Source organism: Monodelphis domestica, chromosome 5 (genome assembly GCF_027887165.1).
Source record: "Monodelphis domestica isolate mMonDom1 chromosome 5, mMonDom1.pri, whole genome shotgun sequence".
NCBI classification, from domain to species: Eukaryota; Metazoa; Chordata; class Mammalia; order Didelphimorphia; family Didelphidae; genus Monodelphis; species Monodelphis domestica.
In genome coordinates, this window is record NC_077231.1 from 109,633,175 (window position 1) to 109,653,015 (window position 19,841).

Here is a 19,841-nt window from a genome sequence, read left to right on the forward strand (position 1 = left end):
TTTGAACTCTGGTCCTTCCATCTCCAGGCCACTGAGCCACATAGCTGCCCAGGCAACAGAATTAATAGCAATTGGGAAAGATTTTCTGTAGAAAATGGGATTTTAGTTGGGACTTGAAGGAAGCCAGGGAAGTGGGGAGAGAGTGAATGAGAGGGGCACTGGGATAGGGATAAAAAGAGAACAGCCAGAAAAACACTGCTCAGAACTGAAAGATAGTGTGTTTTGTCTGTGGAACAGGAACATAGTCAGTGTTACTGGAACAAAGAATATATAGAAAGAAGGTATAATGTCTAAAAAGAATTGAAAGGTGTGTATGGTGGGGAAGATAGACTATGAAGGACTTTGACTGCCAAACACATGATTTTGTATTTAACCCGGAAGTAATAGGAAGCCCCTTAAGTATGAGTACGGGAATGGCCAGACCTAGGCTTTAGGAAGATCATTTTAGTGACTGAATAGAAGATGGAATGAAGTGAAGAGAGACTTGAGGTAGGCAGATCCCCCAGCAGGCTCTTGTAATAGTCCAGGCATGAGATAGTGGAAGAAGGCAGCAGAGGGAATAGAGATGAGGAGGACAGGAGGGAGTTCTTATAAATGGCCTCAGTTTTTCCAGTAAAATAGGAGACAAGGTTCTTAGCTATGATGGGAGAGGAAGGGGAGGGGATGGGAGATTTGAGGAAGGATCAAAAGGTTTGGGAGAGCCGACCCAGTTGTGAATCCCAGTAGAAAAATTATGAGGAGGCCCTTCCTAGATTTCATAAAACCTTTCTCTTATACTATGCCAGACTCCCCAACAAAGGAATGTCCTTTATCATAATCTAACTTCACTTTCCTGCCAACACCTCAGAGGATGCTGATTGGTTAAGCATATGGGAAATGGAGAATTGTCTCAGCCAATGGGATCTCTAGCTGAATCTGGGGTGTTTAGAAGGGAAAGTTCCAAGAAAGTGGGCAGTTGGTGGGGACAGAATCTGAGCTAGGAGGTCAGAAGAACAGAAGATACAGGTGAGATGGACATCTTCCTCCCTCCAACCCCTAATTTATCCAGGAACTTGACAGTTCCATGATCACAATATAAGGTTCAGGAGGGGATTGTGGTTGTTCAATGGACTGGGGTCCATTCTACAATTGCCCTCTGTGTGAACAGGAAATCTGGAAACGAGTCCTTTCTTCTCAGTTACCAGATGAGAGTGAAGGATCTTTCCCCCTTTCCCTCTCTTTTCCCCTTCTAGCCAGGACACTTGCCATTTCCCTTTCTCTCATGATTCTCTCATTGGCCCCATATTTTTATGGTCTGGCCTTGGACAAAATCGTGAAGTAGATGAAGGTTGTCTTTATTGCCTCATATGTGCCAGCCTCCCTCCCCCTGATTTGGATTAGCCTCTAGGCACTCCAAAGGTACTCCCTCATCTGGGGCCCAATCCTCAAGCCACTTCAGAAACTAGCCAAGCCTAGTGTCTGTCTCTGATCAGTTCCTCAGGTTTTCTCAGTTCTCTACACTTTGCCCCAAATAAAACACAGTTGTTCTGTATCACAGCAAAAATGATCACTGACAAAAACGAGAGGGGACTTAAGGAGAACCCTGAGGTCTCCTGGTAGAGGTGTACATTTGACAGAGGACTTCTGGAGACAACACCTTTCTGGTCTCTCAATGCCTCAAATGTTGGGGATGTGGGCTATCATGAAAGATGGGGATTGGGAAGGGGGAAGCATTTTTTGAGAGGTGAGGGTATCATCGTATGTTTAAAATCCTGCTTTATAGGACTATGTCATCGATCCGGTGTTGGGCTCCTTTGGAGATTTCTTCCAACCCTGTAAGCTTCAACTATCATCTCTAAGAGGATGACTTCAGCCTTGACTTCTCACTATTAACTCCATTCTCACATTTCTAGTAGCTTTATGGAAGTCTTTAACTTGGATCTACTTATCTTATTACACCCACTAAAACTCCCATTATACTATTCTGAATACAGATTTTATCTTTCCTATTGTACTATAAGCTCTACGAGGGCATGGACCATGTTTTTGTGTTCCTCATAGAGAATAACACAGTGTTTTGCATGTGTGTATGTGTATATATATTTACACACACACACACACACACATATATATACACACATCTTTGGTATCCAATAGCATTTTAGTTTGAATATATTTATGTCCAATATTGACTGTACCAATCTCATTTTATCTGGTATCTGTTTGAAAGCAAAAGTTATAATATAAAATATATTAACTGTGAACATTAAAATTAATTTAAACAAAATAAAAATGTTTTTACTCATTAAAAAAAAAACACCCTTACCTTCCATCATGGAATCAATACTGTGTATTGGCTCCAAGGCAGAGGAGCAGTAAGGACTAGGCCATGGTAGTTACATGACTTGTCCAGGTCACACAGCTAGAAAGTATCTGAGTCCAGGACCTTCCATCTCTAGGCTTGGCTCTCAACCCATTGAGCTACCTAGCTGCCCCCTTTTACTCATTTTTATGGTCCTTGATCTTCTTGATCTTCATCATTTTTCTTGTTCTTTTCTTCCTACCAAAAGTAAAATTATAGTTCACATTGACGTTAATACAAGGCAGATTTAGAAGGGGGGAGTTGAGGAATGTAGCCTATATATGAACCAATTGGATAAATATTTCTTAAATGAATGATATTATTATGTATCCATTTAAAAATAAAAAAAATCAAAACACCTTACTCTGTCTTAGAATTAATACTATGTATTGGTTCCAAGACAGAAGAGTGATAAGGGCTGGGCAATGGGGTTAAGTGACTTGCTCAGGGTCTAGGAAGCTAGAAAGTATTTTGAGATCACATTTGAACCCAAGACTTCCCATCTCTCTGTCTGGCTCTTAATCCACTCAGCCATGTAGCTTCCCCACTATGAATCCAATTAACATTACTGTTAGGAATGGCGGAACCATTTTTCAGTGAACAAGAAACTACTAAATATATAACTATACAAACGAACTCAAATATTTTGGGCTAATAAATGGAATAGTTGGACAGATTGGCTATAGGGTGAAAGCTAATAGCTAATATTTACAGAGAACTTTAAGGTTTGCAAAGCATTTTACAAATATTAGTTCATTTGATCAAAGGATCATATACTTAGAGCTAGAAGGGACCTTAGAGGTCATTGATTAAACTATCTCATTTTACATATGTTACATAATAGTTCAAATGCTAAGCGTGTGCATTGAAATGATAAGAGAATAGACTTTAAAAAGAGGAGCTTTTTCATCATGTGAAATAAAGCAGGAGGTGCAGATAAAGAAGTGTTGTCAGGAAGAAACATCATGGATGGGGCAGCTAGGTGGCTCAGTGGATAGAGAGCCAGGACTAGAGTTGGAAGAACTTGGCTTCAAATGTAGCCTCAGATACTTCCTAGCTGGGTGATGCTGGGCAAGTCACTTAACTCCAAATGCCTAGCCTTTATTGTTCTTTTGCCTGGGAATCCTGTTGCTTCTAAGACAGAAGGTAAGGGTGTTCATTTTTTTTTAAAAGAAGCACCATGGGAGTTGAATGCTTAGACAAGAAGAAAATTAATTTTTTGATTTCTATACTTTTCTTCAAAATTTCTGAATTTGATAGTTATTTTCCCATACGTCTGGAAAGAAAGAAAAATTTCCAAGTCCCAAGATTTCTGGTGGAGGGAATAAAACAATTCACAACCAGAGTTAATTCATAATTAGACTGAATAAATATTTGCTGAACTCTTTCTTTATGTAAGGCACTGGGCTATATGCTGATGGAGGGTAAAAAATAAAGGTTGATAAAATTGAGTACTTATTCTCAAGGAATTTATGATATAGTAAAGGAGATAAGACAACTATACTGAAATATAAGGTAGAGTATAAGGTGAGAAGTCCAGAGTTGGACACAGATCTTTGAAAGCTAATATATTTTAATCTCTTTTGGAACACCAGTTGGGAGGTATAGAAGGAAGTGAAGATCATATTTCCTGTTAAGAAACCAAAATGTTGTTGTTGTTTTTTTGAGGATGGGGTGGGAGGCAAGTAAAAATAAATAAAACTGAAGTGGGCTCTGCTGGTATCTTCTGATTCCTCCTTCTCCTCCCCTCTTTTCTTCCATTGCTGAGCTGCTGTTAGAATTCTGCTTGATGAGTCCACACCTCCATCCCTGATCATCCAGAGGAGATGGCTGCAGCAACATTGGCTGGACTGATTCCTACATTTATCTCTGTGACTGGTGATGGAAATGGCTATTATAGTGGACGACTGTTGTGGTTTGGATTTCTTGGGGTGTATGGGGTAGTGATATATGTGGTTCAAATGTCCTGGGATTCAATCGACCATGACTTCTGGTGTCAAGGCAATGTCACTTTTCTTTGCCAGACAGAGTGCTTTGAGAAACATTTCAATATGGCCATTGTGGGCCTCTGGTATTTCTTCTTCTTCATTTTCCTGGCAGCCTTTTTCCTCATGGAGTTCTTCATTGTTCACATTATCTCTGGGCACATCAAAATGAAGGTGATGGAGTCCATCAGTGAAGTAGAGGAGGGCTCTATGGTGGGAATACAGGAGAACAACCAAAGCCCAAAGAAAAACACACAGAATATTGGACAGCAAAAGATGCTCCTGGGTTTATACCTCTTCTATTTCTTCCTACAACTCACTTTCCAGACAACATTTCTGTGCATCCTTATATTTCGTCACCTGCCCCTGGTGAATGGTGATGCCATTTTCTGTTATACAGACACATGTCCTGACCCCAAAATATGCTTGGTGAAGGGAACCGTGGAAAAGCGTATGTCCATTTACACCCTGATCACTATGTCCACTATGATCATCATCTTCTGTATAGTATTCTTTATTTACAGTGTCTATTACTACAAGCAAATAGTGGTTATGAACAGCCATTCACATAGAACTTGGATAGACTGAGGTTTGGGGATGGGTAGTACCCTCTCAACCTCACTCCATTTATACCAATGAGTTCTGGTTTCCAAAAACACTGTGTTGGTTACAAACCCTCCTCCTATCAGTAGTGGTTACCTCCTTAAAAAAAAAAATAAAAGATCCTTATTGTCTTCAATGGCCAGGTAGAAATTTATTAGGCTGTTGGGAGTACCCTTTATTTCCCCCATATTTATCATACAAATACTAAAATTGCTAATGGGATATTAGTCCAAGCTATTTTTAAAAATGCAATCCCTCATTGTTTGCTCACTTAAAGAGGTTAGTGTGATGTAGAGGACAGAGAGGCCTTCGATTCAAGTCCTGCCTCTGATATACTGATCCTATGATTCTGGACAACTTATTTGAGTTCTCAGTGTCTCAGGAAACTAATTAAGTCCAAAAATTTCAGATCTGTGGTGATCTGAATTAGTAGAGGAAATTTCTTTGTCAGGAGACTCCCATTCCAATGAAATCCCAGGTTTAGAACAAAATCCTACCAATTTAAAGAGGACACAGGGAGAAGCAACTCAGGAGTATGCTCTTAGCTCTTCTTCTGACAGAAAGACAAAGAAACTTGACCATTTCTATTAGATACCTGTGGTGGAAAAAAGAAAAAAATTGTAGGAACTTGGGCTTTTGCCTATGTGGGACTTTCACTTTGCTTTCCTTATTTTGCTTCTATTTCACCACTGCAATACATCTTTGTTTTAATTTTAATTTGAAGTAGGAACTTCAAACTTGGAGAAAGTGTCAAATATCTCATTTATTGTTGACTCCTCTGTTTTGAGATGAATTTTAAAACTGAAGGACATTTTGCTATTATGGAAGTCAAAAGGGACAGTGGCAAGAGGGCTGGACTCAGAGGCATCTAGATTTGGATTCTGACTGTAATCTTTGTGTGACAATGGACAAATCATTTTGTCTCTTTGAAGCTCAATTTCATCAGTGGAATTGGAATATATTACTTTTCATATCACCCTCATAGGATGGCTGAGAGGAAAATGCTTTATAAACTTTAGAACTTAAGTAAAACTTATGTAGCCCATAAAGGCTCTGGGTTCAGTTTCCCAACAAACTTGCACTCTGACTAGTAGTTAAGGTCTCTAGAGTAAGGCTACTGCCCATTTCAGATTTCTAAGGGGGAGGATCCACTCTGGTGTATTCCCCTCAATATCATCACCAGTTAACATTTCTACAATATCATGTAATCTGTGGTTATTGTTGCAACATAATTGTTTTTAAACTCTTACATTTATTCTAGAATCATTTCTAAGATAAAAGAGTGGCAAGGGTAGGCAATTGGGGTTAAGTGACTTGCTCAGGGTCATATTCAGATCACCACAGATCTGAAATGCCAGGAAGTGTCTGAGGTCAAATTTGGACTTGGGTCCTCCCAATTTCAGGCCTGGTGCTTTATCCACTGTGCTACTTATCTGTTCCTCCCAGTACCAATTTACAAGTTATGAGTTCAACAGCATCTGCCCAGTGGTTACCATCCCAGAATAGTTTGGGTTAGTTGATTTCAGTACAATGAACCCTGGAGAAAGTAGACAAGATTTAAAATGGCGACCACTAACATTGTCTCCTACCATTTCTGGGTATGGCATAGCCAACAAATGTATCATTGTTTTGCTAGGAGGATACCATGTCTCAGCTATTAGATCCATTTGCTGTGGTGCTGGATTCCAATCTCAGGGCTGGTTCCTTACTGGATTTGGCTGCTGTAGCTACTGGAAAACCTGCTAAGGATTCCAGCTGTTGAACCTCTGACTTTCTGAAGTTCATAGGTTCACAAGCTGGTACATTCTGTCAATGAGACTATTTACCTAAGATCAGAAAAGGAAAACTACAACAGAGAAGGAAGAAAAACAGTAGTGCCATGCCTTCATAGCCACATGGCAATTAGGTGGAGAAATAAAGCAGCTGATATCAGGAAGCAGGATGCTATTATAGTCCAATTAGATGTTTACACACATATAATACATACATGCATATATATATATATATAATACATATAGGCTGTTATACTGCTGTTATATCTTTCTGTCTAGGCTTATAGCACTTTCTCCTTAGGTTGCCACCAGGATTGCATTTTTTTGTAGGCAGCTCAGCAGCCAATTAAAAGGTCTTTTGTCACCACAAAGTAAGCTGGCAGGAAATAGTTATATTTATGCATCCATGCATTCTGAAGTGAGTTCAGGAAGCATCCCTCTCCTTCCATGTCACACATTTCTATACACAGGCTTACCACACAACCAAATGGGTTGATATAGGCAGAGAGAGCATCTTGTTGCTTGCTCTAAAGACTGAGCTCCCATTGGGTAATTCTCCCATTATTATATAATCTAACACCACCCCGTATTCCACTCCAAAGGTATGATGAGCTTCTATTTGAAGACTGTCAGTGATAGGGAAGTGACCATTGAATTTTAATTTATTTAGAAAACCCTTACCTTCTGTCTTAGAATCAATACTATATATTGGTTCCAAGGCAGAGGAGTGGTAAGGGCTAGGCAATAGGGGTTAAGTGACTTGCCCAGGGTCAAACATCTAGAATGTGTCTGAGGCCAGATTTGAACCCAGGACCTTCAGTCTCTCGGCCTGGTTCTTATTCTACTCAACCATCTAGATGCCCTTGAACTGTCCCTTTTATAAGGGAATTCATTCCATTTTTATCTAGTTCTAATAATTAGAAGGTTTTTCTCTTACATTGAACCAAATTCTGCTTCCTTGTAAATTTCCACCGATGCAGCCTGTTACTGATTTGTCAAGTGAAAAGGTTGGACTAGATGGATTCTGAGCCCCTTCCAGCTATGATTTTCTTCCCTATTATAGAAGTTCCTATAGTTAAGATGTGAAATAATTGTCCAGTTCAGGTTCATTTATAGACTTTACAGAAATCTTATTGAAGAGAAAAAACCCATGACTATTCTCTGAAAAGTCATATCAAGCCTAAAATTCAGGTTTTAAACTGGTTGTGTTTGGGAAAATATACTGCTAATTTCAATAGCCACCTAAAAAAAGATGAATTTTAGGAAGTTCACAGATGATGTAAATGGAAAGTCGGGGAACCTCAATTACTTGAGGAATTCCTGTGGTCTTGGGGAGATAAGTTAGCAACAGAAAAAAGAGTAATTGGGAAGAAGGCAGTAAAAACATTTCAGCTGGTATAGAATTCCTTGGAATGGCTACCAGTTAACTCCTTCCCCTCTAAAATGTTTTGCTTAAGTCAGCGGTTCTCAACCTCTCAATTTGTAGCAATGAGAATATATAATGCATATCAGGTATTTACATCCCAAATCATAACTGTAGCAAAATTACAGTTTTGAAGTAGCCACCAAAATAATTTTTTGGTTTGGGGTTACTGCAACACGAGGAACTGTATTGCAGGGTCACGGCATTGAAAAGGTTGAGAACCATTGGTTTAAGTCTTTTAGAGAATTTTTTTTTTCCCATAGAGATACATCTCTAAATCTGATTGACTTCAGTGGGAAAAGAGAATTTACCTCATAGCCATCGCAGAGCCAGGCAAAATTGTGAAAGAGTACTACAGCTGAAGTTAGAAGGAATGGACTTCCATACTGACTGTCCTTGATTTCAACATCCATGTTAATTCTCCCTCAAGCCCCTCCCCCCACTTACTTAAGTTACTCATTTCACATGATCTTGACATTGATCTTGCCATCCCTCAAAAATGTGCCATATCCATAAACTCTGAAATTCCCCTATATGATTGTAGTCGATTGCCATTACACTTCTCCCTCGGAATCCCCCAAACCTGTTCTTTATTCACATTATTACTTCCAGTCCTTCGTGCCCTTAGTTCTTTTTCCAGGTCATTACCTCTGCACTAGTTATACTCTCCTCTCCACTTTGGTCCTTAGATGACCCAGTTCAACTTTATACTTTCATTTTCAGTTGCTTGCCCCTTTGTTGCATTGCATATTTTTTTTTGTTTCCAATATTTAAAAAATTCAGTTAAATGGATTAACAATTTTTGACAGTTATTTTTTGACATTTTAGAATTCAAGTTTTCTCCTTCCCAACCCTCTCTCTGCTCCCCAAGGCAATCAATAGTCTGATGTAGGTTATATCTGTATTTCCATATATTGCATTGCCTATCTCACTCTGACAAATCTTGGTCTTGGTTTGCTCCCAATGTCATTTGCCTTTGCTATTACTCCTTAGTTGCTAAATGAAGCTGTGCTGATTGGGTCAACTACAAATTTATCTTACATAACCTCAACTGATCCCTCACTGCTGTAAGGCAATCCTTTTACACCTCCCTGATTAACTCATTATCTCACCACAGTAGCAAAACCATCCTCCTTAAATCTCTGGCTCTTCATTCCTCTATTCTCTCAGCTGAGAATCTTGCCTCATATTTTGCTAGAAATATTGACATCATTTGAAAGAGCTCCCTTCTCTCCTCATTTCTCATCTCACATTGCCCAAATATCTTCTGTCACTGTCTCCTTTTTAACCCCTGTATCACATGAAGAGGTGAGTGGTCCTTTTCCTTGTCAAGGGAACCCCCTCTACCTATACAAGCGATTCTGCTCTATTCCATCTTCACCAAATTGTCCCCTCTTTCATCCCCATTCTTTTATCTTCCATTTCTCCTGCTTACTGGCTGTTTCCCTATTGTGTACAGAGAGGTTTATGGCTCTCTCATCCTCAAAAAAATTTTACTTGATCTGTCCATCCGTGCAAGTTACCATCCCATATTTCTCCTCCCTTTTGTGTCTAAACTCCTTGAGAAGACTATGTACAATAGATGTTTCCACTTTTCTCTTGCTCTCTTTTTAACTTACTTCAATCTGGCTTCTGACTTCATCATTCAACTGAAATTACTCTCTCCAAAACTACCAACTATCTTTTAATTGCCAAATATGCCTTTTCTCAATCCTCATCCTTCTTTATCTCTTTGTAGCGTCTGACACTATTGATCACTCTTTTCTCCTTGATATTTCTCTCTGGGTTTTTATGACATTGCTCTTTCCTCTTTGACTGCTCATTTTGCCATTTCATGGTTAGAGCTTCATCTAGGTCATTTTCACTAAGAGTGAGTGTCCCACACAGGATTCTATCTGGGGCCTTCTTCTCCCCTTCCTTACCCTCTTTCTCCTTCCCCTTCTGGTCCCTTTCCCTTCCAGTCTATCCTCTCCTCTCCTCTCTTTTCCTTCCCTCCCCTCTCCTGTCCTCCCCTTCCCTCCCCTCCCTCCCCTCCTCTCCTCTCCTCTCTTCATTTGGTGATTTCATCACCTACCATGGATTCAATGATCATTTCTGTGCAGATGTTTTTCAGATCTACTCATCCAGCCTAACTTTCTTGTTACTTTTGAGAGCATCATAATCTTCCCAGTCCCTCAGGTTCACAATCTAGGTGTAAGCTTTGACCTCTCATTCTTTCTCACTCACCCATATTCAAACTGTTGTCAAGGCCTACTGATTTTTATCTTTGTAACATCTTTTACATATGCTACCTTCTTTTCTTCAATATTCCCAATACCATGGCATAGGGCTGCATCACCTCAGCCCTGAACTATTGCAATAATTATCTGCTACTTGGTCAGCTTGCTATAAGTCTCTTTGTTGTTGTTGCCTATCTTTTACTCATCTGTCAAAATGATCTTCCTAAAATGTAGGTCTGACCATGCCACCCTCTATTCCACCAACTCCCAGGGAGCTCCCTCCTCTGGTCGGCATTCAAAGCCCTTTATAACTTGTTCTGCTCCTTCTAGACTTTTTACACCTTGTACCCTTGTCTCCTCTACCCCATTTACTCTTAGATTCAATGAAGATCTCCTGGGAATTTTTTGAACAGGATATTTCATCTCTTGGCTCCAGGCATTTTTTACTAGCTGTCCCTCATGTTTGGAATGTTCTCCCTATTCATCTCTTCTACCTCCTGGCACCCTGGCTTCCTTCAAATTCCAAGTAATATCCCACTTTCTACACGCAGCCTTTTCCAATACCCTTAATTTGGTAAATCCCCTTTGTTTATTATTTCCACTTTATCCTTTATATAAAGAAAGAACCTCTTACTTTCCACTTTAGAATCAATACCATATTTTGGTTCTAAGACCGGTAAAGGCAATGGGGGTTAAATAACTTGCCCAAGGTCACATAACTAGGAAGTGTCTGAGGCCAAATTTAAAATCAGGACCTCCCATCTCCAGGCCTGGTTTTCAATCCTTTGAGATACCTAGCCATTCCCCTCCCTATAGTTTGTTGAACATTGTTATTTTGTATGTTCCCTTACTATTAGACAGTAAACTCCTTAACAGCAAAACCCCAAAGGATTCCTGGAGAAGGTGGGGCCCAATTTTAAACACTGCACTCAAGACCAAATGGGGTTTATCCACATCATCCAGAGCAGAGTTTTATCCAAGTATAAGCCCCAACTAAGAAATCGAATCTAGAGATATATGTAATTAGTTAAAAATTCAAAACAAATGAAGAAACACCTTAAACCAAGAGACTTACAGGGGATAAACCCAGAAGAAGTGAATAATTCTATAATCAGTCCAAATAGAGTTTCTCAGAAAAAAAATGTCATTGCTACAAGAGTACTTGGAAGAAATGAAACAAGAGATGCAAAATGGAATACCTAGGTGAGAAAATTGATTTGATTCTGATTCCATTATTCAGTATCATCCCTGATATGTTATAAAATTGCCTAAGCCATGTTTTTGTGTCTAAGTTCACAAGTTCAGCTTTCTTCTTTGAGCTAAGTTGTCCAGGAAATCACCTTAATTTATATATATGGTCTCCACCTATCTTATTGTCCATGTACAATTAAGAGAGATCTGTTATTTTGCTAACAAGCTTTGCAAGATGCAGATGGATGCCAAGAAGTGTATAATCTCTGAAAAACCGGCTGCCTTCAAGAAAGTCTGGATTGTTATCCAGGCAGGTAGACACTAACAATGGCTTTCCATAGCAACAAGATGGAAGGAGGGACTGTTACTAACCTTTCATTCCTGACTTCCATCAAATCATATTATTTTCCAGAATACTTCAGACTTTGCAACCAATCATGTTGTTTTATGCTTCCTGTTCTTTGTTCTCTAGTACTTCCCAAAATTATATGAAGGATACTGGTAAGCCTTACCTCAGGGTCTTTTGACTGACCTCTTTTATTGATTATTGCTAGACTTACTAATAAATTAAATGTGCTTAATTCAAACAATGTTGAGGTATTTCTTTTTTTTTTGGAGGGGATGTGGCAAAACTGGGACACTAATACATTGTTGGTGGAGTTGTGAACTGATCCAGTCATTCTGGAGGGCAATTCGTAACTATGCCCAAAGGACCATAAAATTTAGCATACTCTTGATCCTGGAATACCACAGGCAGAGAAATAGAAGGTGTTTTTTTCTGTTCTAATGGTCTTAGGAGAAGACAAAGATGAGAAGGGAAAGGAGTCTATGCTGGGAAGAAAAGGAGTGAGGAACAAAGGGAGGGAATTTATCATTTCAGAAAATGGGGTTATATGAAATGAAAATTTATACAGGGAGGAAGTGGGGAAGGGAAGGGGTATCTCATCAACTTTACATATGTATACATATATGCATACATATAGAAAGAGAGAAAATAGGAGGAGAAAGGGAATGGGAGGGGAGCTTCAGAGGGAAGAAAATATAAGTAAGAGGACAGTGATAAGCAAAATAAACTCCAGTGTTGGGGGGCATAAATTAGGGATTAAAAGGAAAAGAATAAATACTAAAAACTTATGATAAGATCAAGGCCAGGAGAAGAGAAGAGGATCAGAAAAAGACTAATTCTTTTATAGGTCACACATGTTAGGCAAACTTGTTTTTGTAAACCAACTTATTTGTAAAGAGTAGTCTTGGGGCAAAGAGAGGAAAATTGCAAGGATGGAGAGAAATACACAATTAACAGTCACAACTGTGAACATGAATGATCTGAACTCACCCATAAAGTGGAAGAGGATAGCAGAATGCATTAGAGCAGAATCCAACAATTGTTTACAAGAAGCACACTTGAAACATATAGATTCACAGAAACTTAAATGAGAGACCTGAGCAGAACTTATTATTCAAAAGAATTAAAAAAGCAAGAGTAGCAATCATGATTTTATATGATGCTTTAGTAAATATAAACTTGGTTAAAAGATCTAATTAGGGAATTTACATTATGCTTAAAAGAGAGAGAAAAATAAATTGTGTATATCAATAGTCAAAAAGATTTCACAACAATCAAAACAAATTAAGGACACCATTTTGTCCAATTATATGCCAACAAAACCAATAACTGAGAAAAAACAGATGAATACTTACAAAAAATATAAAATATCCAGATTGACAGAAGAAATAGATTATTTCAATAATCTAATATTAGAAAAATAAATTTAACAAACTTGATCTAAACCAGGATAAATCAAACACAGAAAAAATTAGAACAATATTCATAATGAATATTGAGGCTAAATTTTAAATAAAATATTATTGAATAGTCGATAACAATATATTAAAATGAACATAGACTATGAATAGATGGTATTTATGCCAAAAATGCCGATCAGTTCAATATGAGAAGAATATGTAATAAACCTATTAATAAATAGCCTATAATTTATCAATAAATGTTGAAAAAATGTTGACAAAATTTAATACCTGTTTCTGTTAAAGATACTAGAAATTGGGGGCAGCTAGGTACCTCAGTGGATTGAGAGCTAGGTCTAGAGATGGGAGGTCTTGGATTAACATCTGGCTTTCGATATTTCCTATCTGTGTAATTCTGGGCAAGTCACTTAAACCCCATTGTCTAGCCCTTACCATTCTTTTGTCCTGGAACCAATACATACTATTGATTCTAAGACAGAAGGTAAGGGTTTTAAAAAGTATTAGAAATCATTGGAATTTTTCCTTAAGTATAATTGTTTTTTTTCTTGAGATACTAATTTCACTTATCTATCTAAACAAAGATTAAATATTACACTTTATATAATGGAGAAAAGTTAGAGGCCTTTCAAATAAGATCAAGAGCAAAACAAGGATGCTCATATCACCATCATTAAAATATTTTTAAAATAGTATGAGAAATGCTGGGTGTCGCAAAAAGACAAGAAAAAGAAACAAAGGAAACAAAATTATTACCTTTTGAAGATGATATAATGATCTACCTAAAGAATCAACAAAAAATTGAGCCAGTAACTTCAGCAAGTTTGCGGGATACAAAATGAATCCACATAAATCATAAACATTACTTTAGACTACTAATAAAACCCAACAAGTAGAGCTAGAAAGAGTAATTCCTTTTAATAATAAAAATAGACTATAGGATGTGCCAAACATTTGGGAGACTATCTACCAAAATTGACTCAGGAATTATATGAATGTAACTTTAAATTTCTCTACAGAAATAAAGGCAGGTAAATCATTAAAGAAATATTCATTGCTTATGGGTAGGCCAAGACAATATAATAAAAATAACAATACTTCCTAAATTAATTTACTTATTCACTACTCTACTAGATTTCCAAAGAATGACTTTGTAGAACTAGAAACAAATAATAATAACTTCTGAACTGGAAATGGAAGGGGAGAAGCAGGAATTTGCTTTACATAGATTTAGTCTTCTGTCAGGGTAGGGGAGCACATCACCTTGTGGTTCATGAGTGAGTCAGGTGCTATAGTCAGAGGACAAAGGGATTGTAGATTTAGGACTAGAAGAGGCTCTCCAGCACAACTTGTCCAATCCCTCCATTTCACAGATGAGGAAAAATGAGGTGTGGAGAGGTTAAATGCCTTGCATATGTACATACAGCTAACAAATGACAGAATTGTTTTGGAACCCAGGTTTTCTTGATTCCAAGTCCAGCATTCTATTCATTATAACATCGTGTGTCTTCCTAACTTAGAGATAGTGGTAAAGGTTAAATGAGTTCTGAGGAACTTTAGTGTAAAGCAGGAGGGCCCACTCCTTAGATGGTGAAGATGGTGAAGAATCCCTCTTCCTGGGATCAGTCCACAGAGTCTTGGTGAATCTGTTTCTGGAAATGCATGATGTGATAAGAGACCTTTTCCCTATCAACTTCACAACATACACAGATGTTTCTTGACAGCTTATTTCATGATGATGGAAAGTATTTTAATTGGCTACTGAGTTGGAACTGGGGGCACATACAAAAAGCTCAGACAAAAGCTCTCCTTCACTTCCCTTCACTTCACTTGTGACTTTCATTTGAAGAGGAAGGAATACTGTTCTGCATCTCTGAATGGGGAGACTGGGAACTCTAGTCCTTTCATCCAGTCTCCAGTGACTATAAATGCATGGTACTTCTCTTTTTCTTTCTCTGTTGTGCTAGTTCTTTTCTGATCTTAGGAGAATGAGAATTAGAGGCAGAAGGGATGAGGCTATAAGTCTCTGAGCTTCAAAAGATCAGAATAGTCAATTGGAGTCTATAGAATATTCTGCCACTAGCTGTAGGAGCTGAACATGGCAAGGTGTTAACCCTAGGAGCAAACTGCTTGTCCTAGCACAGAGACATATCAAATCAAGTCAAAACATTTTGTTCTAAAAGCAAGGGAACAGCTTGCCCATCAGTTATTCCATGAGAAATGAACTAGGTGATCTCTCTCTCTCTCTCTCTCTCTCTCTCTCTCTCTCTCTCTCTCTCTCTCTCTCTCAATCTGTCTCTCTCTGTCTCTGTCTCTCTCCTCTCCTTCTCTCTCTCTCTCTCTCTCTCTCTCTCTCTCTCTCTCTCTCTCTCAATCTGTCTCTCTCCTCTCCTTCTCTCTCTCTGTCTCTCTGTCTCCTTCTCTCTCTCTCTGTCTCTGTCTCTCTGTCTTTGTCTCTGTCTCTGACTGTCTCTGTCTTTGTCTCTGTCTCTGTTTCTGTCTCTGACTCTGTCTCTGTCTCTGTTTCTGTCTCTGACTCTGTCTCTGTCTCTGTCTCTGTCTCTCTCTCTCTCTCTCCCTCCCTTCATCACTCTCTGCCTCCCTCCATTGCTCTGTCTGTCTCTCCTCCTCCTGAAGCCCATAAGTGCTGAATAATACACACAATTTAGGTGGTTAATACTTTTTATCACATTTTCTGGTTTAAAAGACAAAGAAACATTGAAGCACAGAAGGATAAACAAACTTAAGAAACAAAAGTAAGCTTAACCAAGTCTGGTGGAAAGATATCAGGCTCATACCTTTTTAGGAGAGGAGGAAAAATGGAGCTGGAAAGTGAAGGATCACTGACTTTGATCTACAATCTAAACAGGTTTTATCAATGTAGTATTTGACCTGACATACCCCAGGCATTATTTGTGCAGACTGTCTTAGACATAGAGTCTGGTGCTGATGATCTCATGGCTGAAACTGCTCCTCCAGTTCCATGGCAGCTGCATCTGTGTGGAATCCACCTTTTTCAGACTTTTCTTCTTTACCCAAAAGTGGGGGGGTGGGAATGGGGGCATGCCTGTGAGCTGCAGTCAGACAGGGCAAAACTCTACTGGGGAAGGGACTGAGAACACTTGGAACTATGTTTGTCCGAAACCGCAGTCATTCATATCTTGTCTTCATCTCCTTGACAATACCTAGAGGAGGTATGGCTAAGAAAAGTGTTGCATTAGAAGCTAGGGACATGATAGTGCTTTGAGGCCAAGGAAAAAGTCCACTGAAGAGTTCCAAGGAAAAGCTAGGAAGGCTGGGATGCTGATCGAGATCAATAAGACTTAAGGTCTAGGGCCATATTATTCACAAGATCCTCTTCATGATTTTGTTATCTGCCCGTCTATCTGTCTCAGATGAGCAAAACTATCAAAAAAGTACAGTCAAAACTTGCTACTCAGTGATTTCAGAACTCATTGAATTTGGTATTTGATGCATTTTTGATGAGGAAAAATTGTCAAGAGTATTCAATATTTGCTTGGCACTCAACATGCTTGCTAGAACTTGTTGGCATCATAATCTTAGGAAGCATATGCCAACTCCAGTCAAAACAAAGCATTACATGCTAGTTCAGGAGCATAAAGAAGGTCTCAATATTGAGATGCTGCAGGAACTTCAAAGGGAGCAACAGCTATTCAGAGTGAGTTTTCTTCAGGTGAGCCTGATGCAAAAGAGGATGTTCCCACTTCATTGATCAAGGAAATGTGTGCAAAATGGGTGGAAATGCAAAACTGTTGAAAAATATCACCCTGATAAACCTTTGTAGAATTGTAAATTTATTAAGTGACCAGATTGTTTCCCACTTTAGAGGAATTTTGAAACACAGACAAAACCAATTATCATTGGAGTGGTTTTTGTGTGTAGTCTATACCTCTAAGAGCAGTAGCAAGTCATTTTGATGGTGTCTGCTTTATACTATAGTTTGAGGTCTGCAAATGCTATGACCTATTTATTCCATACTCTTTTTCTTTGTCATTTTAGGCGATTTGCTGGATGTGAGGTTAGACCTCACAGTCATTTTGATTTGTATTTCTCTTATCAGTAATTTTGACAATTCTTTCATATGGTTATCATTAGCTTGCAAATGAGATTTTAAAAAGAGATAACATTTATAGACTATTAGTACAGTTTCTGGAACATGGTAGGTGCTTACTAAATGCTTATTTTTTTCCATTTTTCCTTTCTCTTTTGTGAACTTTTTGTTCATAATCTTTGATCACTTATTGGAGAACTGATTTTGGGCTTCTATTTCTATTAGTTTGTAATCTTATTACTCAATCAGCATTTACTAAATACCTATTATGTGCTAGATACCATAATAAGTATTGGGGATGCCAAGTCCTCATTAGAGATTTTTGTCAGGAAGATTTTTTTTCTCCTAGTTGACTGTTGACATTATTATTTAGATAGGTTGTTAATTATTTTTGTGCAAAAATCCTTCAATTTAACGTAATCAAATTTACTTATTATAGCTTTTGCAATTGCTTCTATCTTTTGGTTAAGAATTTATCCCCTATACACAGGTGTCAAAAGTATGTGATCATCTGCTCTTCCAATTTTTCAATGGCATTATTTGCAATATGATTTACATTATGTTTAGTATTATTTTTAATATTAGCTTCACATATCTGTTTTGAATTTATAAGAAGCTGCTATACACTCAGCTAGACCCATTTCTAGTTATCCTAGAACTGTGATGGTGAACCTATGGCACACATGCCAAAGATGGCATAAGAACTATCTCTGTGGGCACACCCATGTTCCTCCTTGCAGTTGCTCCCTTTCTCCCCCCCTCCCACTTACTCCTCCTCTGAACACAATACTCAGGATACTCCCCTTTTTTCTCTCTCTCTGGTCTGGGATGAGGGACAACTGAGGAGTGGTTTCTTCTCTTGCCACCTGGCCTGGCCCCACCCCCTAAAAGATCTCTTTCTTCCTTCCCAGTCAGCCACCAGTCTCAGGGGTAACCCTGCCCCCCAAAGGTTTACTATACTCCCTCCACCCCCCTGACCCCACCCCCATGTGGGTTGCAGCCCAATAGATAGCCTTGGGGAGGCTGGACGAAGGGGCAGGCCCCTGTGGCTTAACGATGTAACTTCTCCACCCTCCCTCAGAAGCTGGGAATCAGTCCATTCCCTTGAACTCAGGGGAGGGGGCACTTGGTCTCAGAGCCAACTCTCCCCCAGGCTTCTTCAGCAGCAGCTCCCTCATTCTGCTCTCCCCCCCCCCAGACTGGGTGTAGGGGTGGGTCCCCATGGCCACAGGAGACAGCTTGGGGGGGGGGCTGGGAGCCCACCCTCACAACGTGGGTTGGTGGCACAAAGTGGGAATGGGCACACAGTGGGGGGGGTGCCCATGCAACCTTGGGCTGGGTTAAGGCCCAGACTGTAGCCCTAAAAGGTTCTAAAAGGTTTGGTTTCACCATCCTAGAAATACTTGTCAAATGGAGATTCTTTCCTAGGAAGCTATTGTTTGCAGGTTTGTTAAATCCTGGGCTTATTGAGTTCAGTGGTTTAAAATCTTTCCTTGTCTTGTCTGTTTCATTTACTTTTCTATTTTTAAAAACAGTGGCAAGTCATTTTGATGGTTTCTGCTTTATACTATAGTTTGAGATCTGCAAATACTATCGATCCCTCCTTTATTCTTACCTTTTTATTATTTCCTTTAATATTTTAGATCTTCGACCAAATGAATTTTGTCAATATATTATCTAGTGTAAAGCATTCTCAGAGTATTATTGTTATAGCATTAAATCTATTCATTAATTAGGGATATTATAATTTTTATTTCATTAGCATGACCTAGCATTGAGCACAAAATATTTCTTCAGCTATGTCTCTAAGAAGCATTTTGTATCCAAATTTATAAAATATTGAACATGCTCTGGTAGACTGATTCCTCAATATTTTATTCTTTTTGTAGTTATTTTGAATGGAACTTCCCTTCTTATTCATGCTTTTTTTATTACCAAGAAATCTTGATTTTTGTTAGTTTATTTTATAGTCTAAAACTTTGAGAAGTTATCATTTGTATCTATTAAGTCTCCATTTAGGTCTATATCTTTTGTTTGTGCTCTTTGGATTGTCTTTTTTATATCAATTTTTGGGTGATGTGCTTAGTTATTTCTGCATTTTTATATTACTTGCTATTTTGCTTTACTCTCATAGATGGTTTATTTTTATTTTATCTAAAATTTTTTTTATTATGTACTTAATAACCATCATCAACAACAAAAATATTTAAATAAACTAATAAAAAAGTTATGTGCAAAACCACAAATCACAAATTGTATTGTTTACAATTAAAAATATGTGAATTATATGTGTGCTAATATAAGCGTCCTCTATATAAACATCTAGTTCTCAGAGGGGAAAATTAAAATTCCCCACTGTCATTATTTTGCTATCTATTTCCATCTGTAAGTCATTTAGTTTTTCCTTTAAAAATCCAGATCCAATAACACTTGGTGCACATAGGTCCAATATTGAAAATGTTTTATTATCC

At 38.4% G+C, this 19,841-nt stretch overlaps 1 protein-coding gene across 2 annotated transcripts; it reads left to right on the forward strand.

Moving 5' to 3' along the window:
* Window positions 1–917: 917 nt before the first annotated feature.
* LOC103097117 (uncharacterized) lies at window positions 918–5,065 on the forward strand. Of its 2 annotated transcripts, XM_056799088.1 has the most exons (3): window positions 946–1,005; window positions 1,763–1,814; window positions 4,120–5,065. In XM_056799088.1, the coding sequence occupies exon 3, from the start codon at window positions 4,168–4,170 to the stop codon at window positions 4,912–4,914; it is 747 nt and encodes a 248-aa protein (XP_056655066.1). In that variant the 5' UTR covers window positions 946–1,005; window positions 1,763–1,814; window positions 4,120–4,167; the 3' UTR covers window positions 4,915–5,065. The 2 variants fall into 2 exon arrangements, with proteins under 2 accessions (XP_007503894.1, XP_056655066.1); XM_007503832.2 differs by lacking the exon at window positions 1,763–1,814 and having other exon boundaries at window positions 918–1,005.
* The last annotated feature ends 14,776 nt before the right edge of the window (window positions 5,066–19,841 follow it).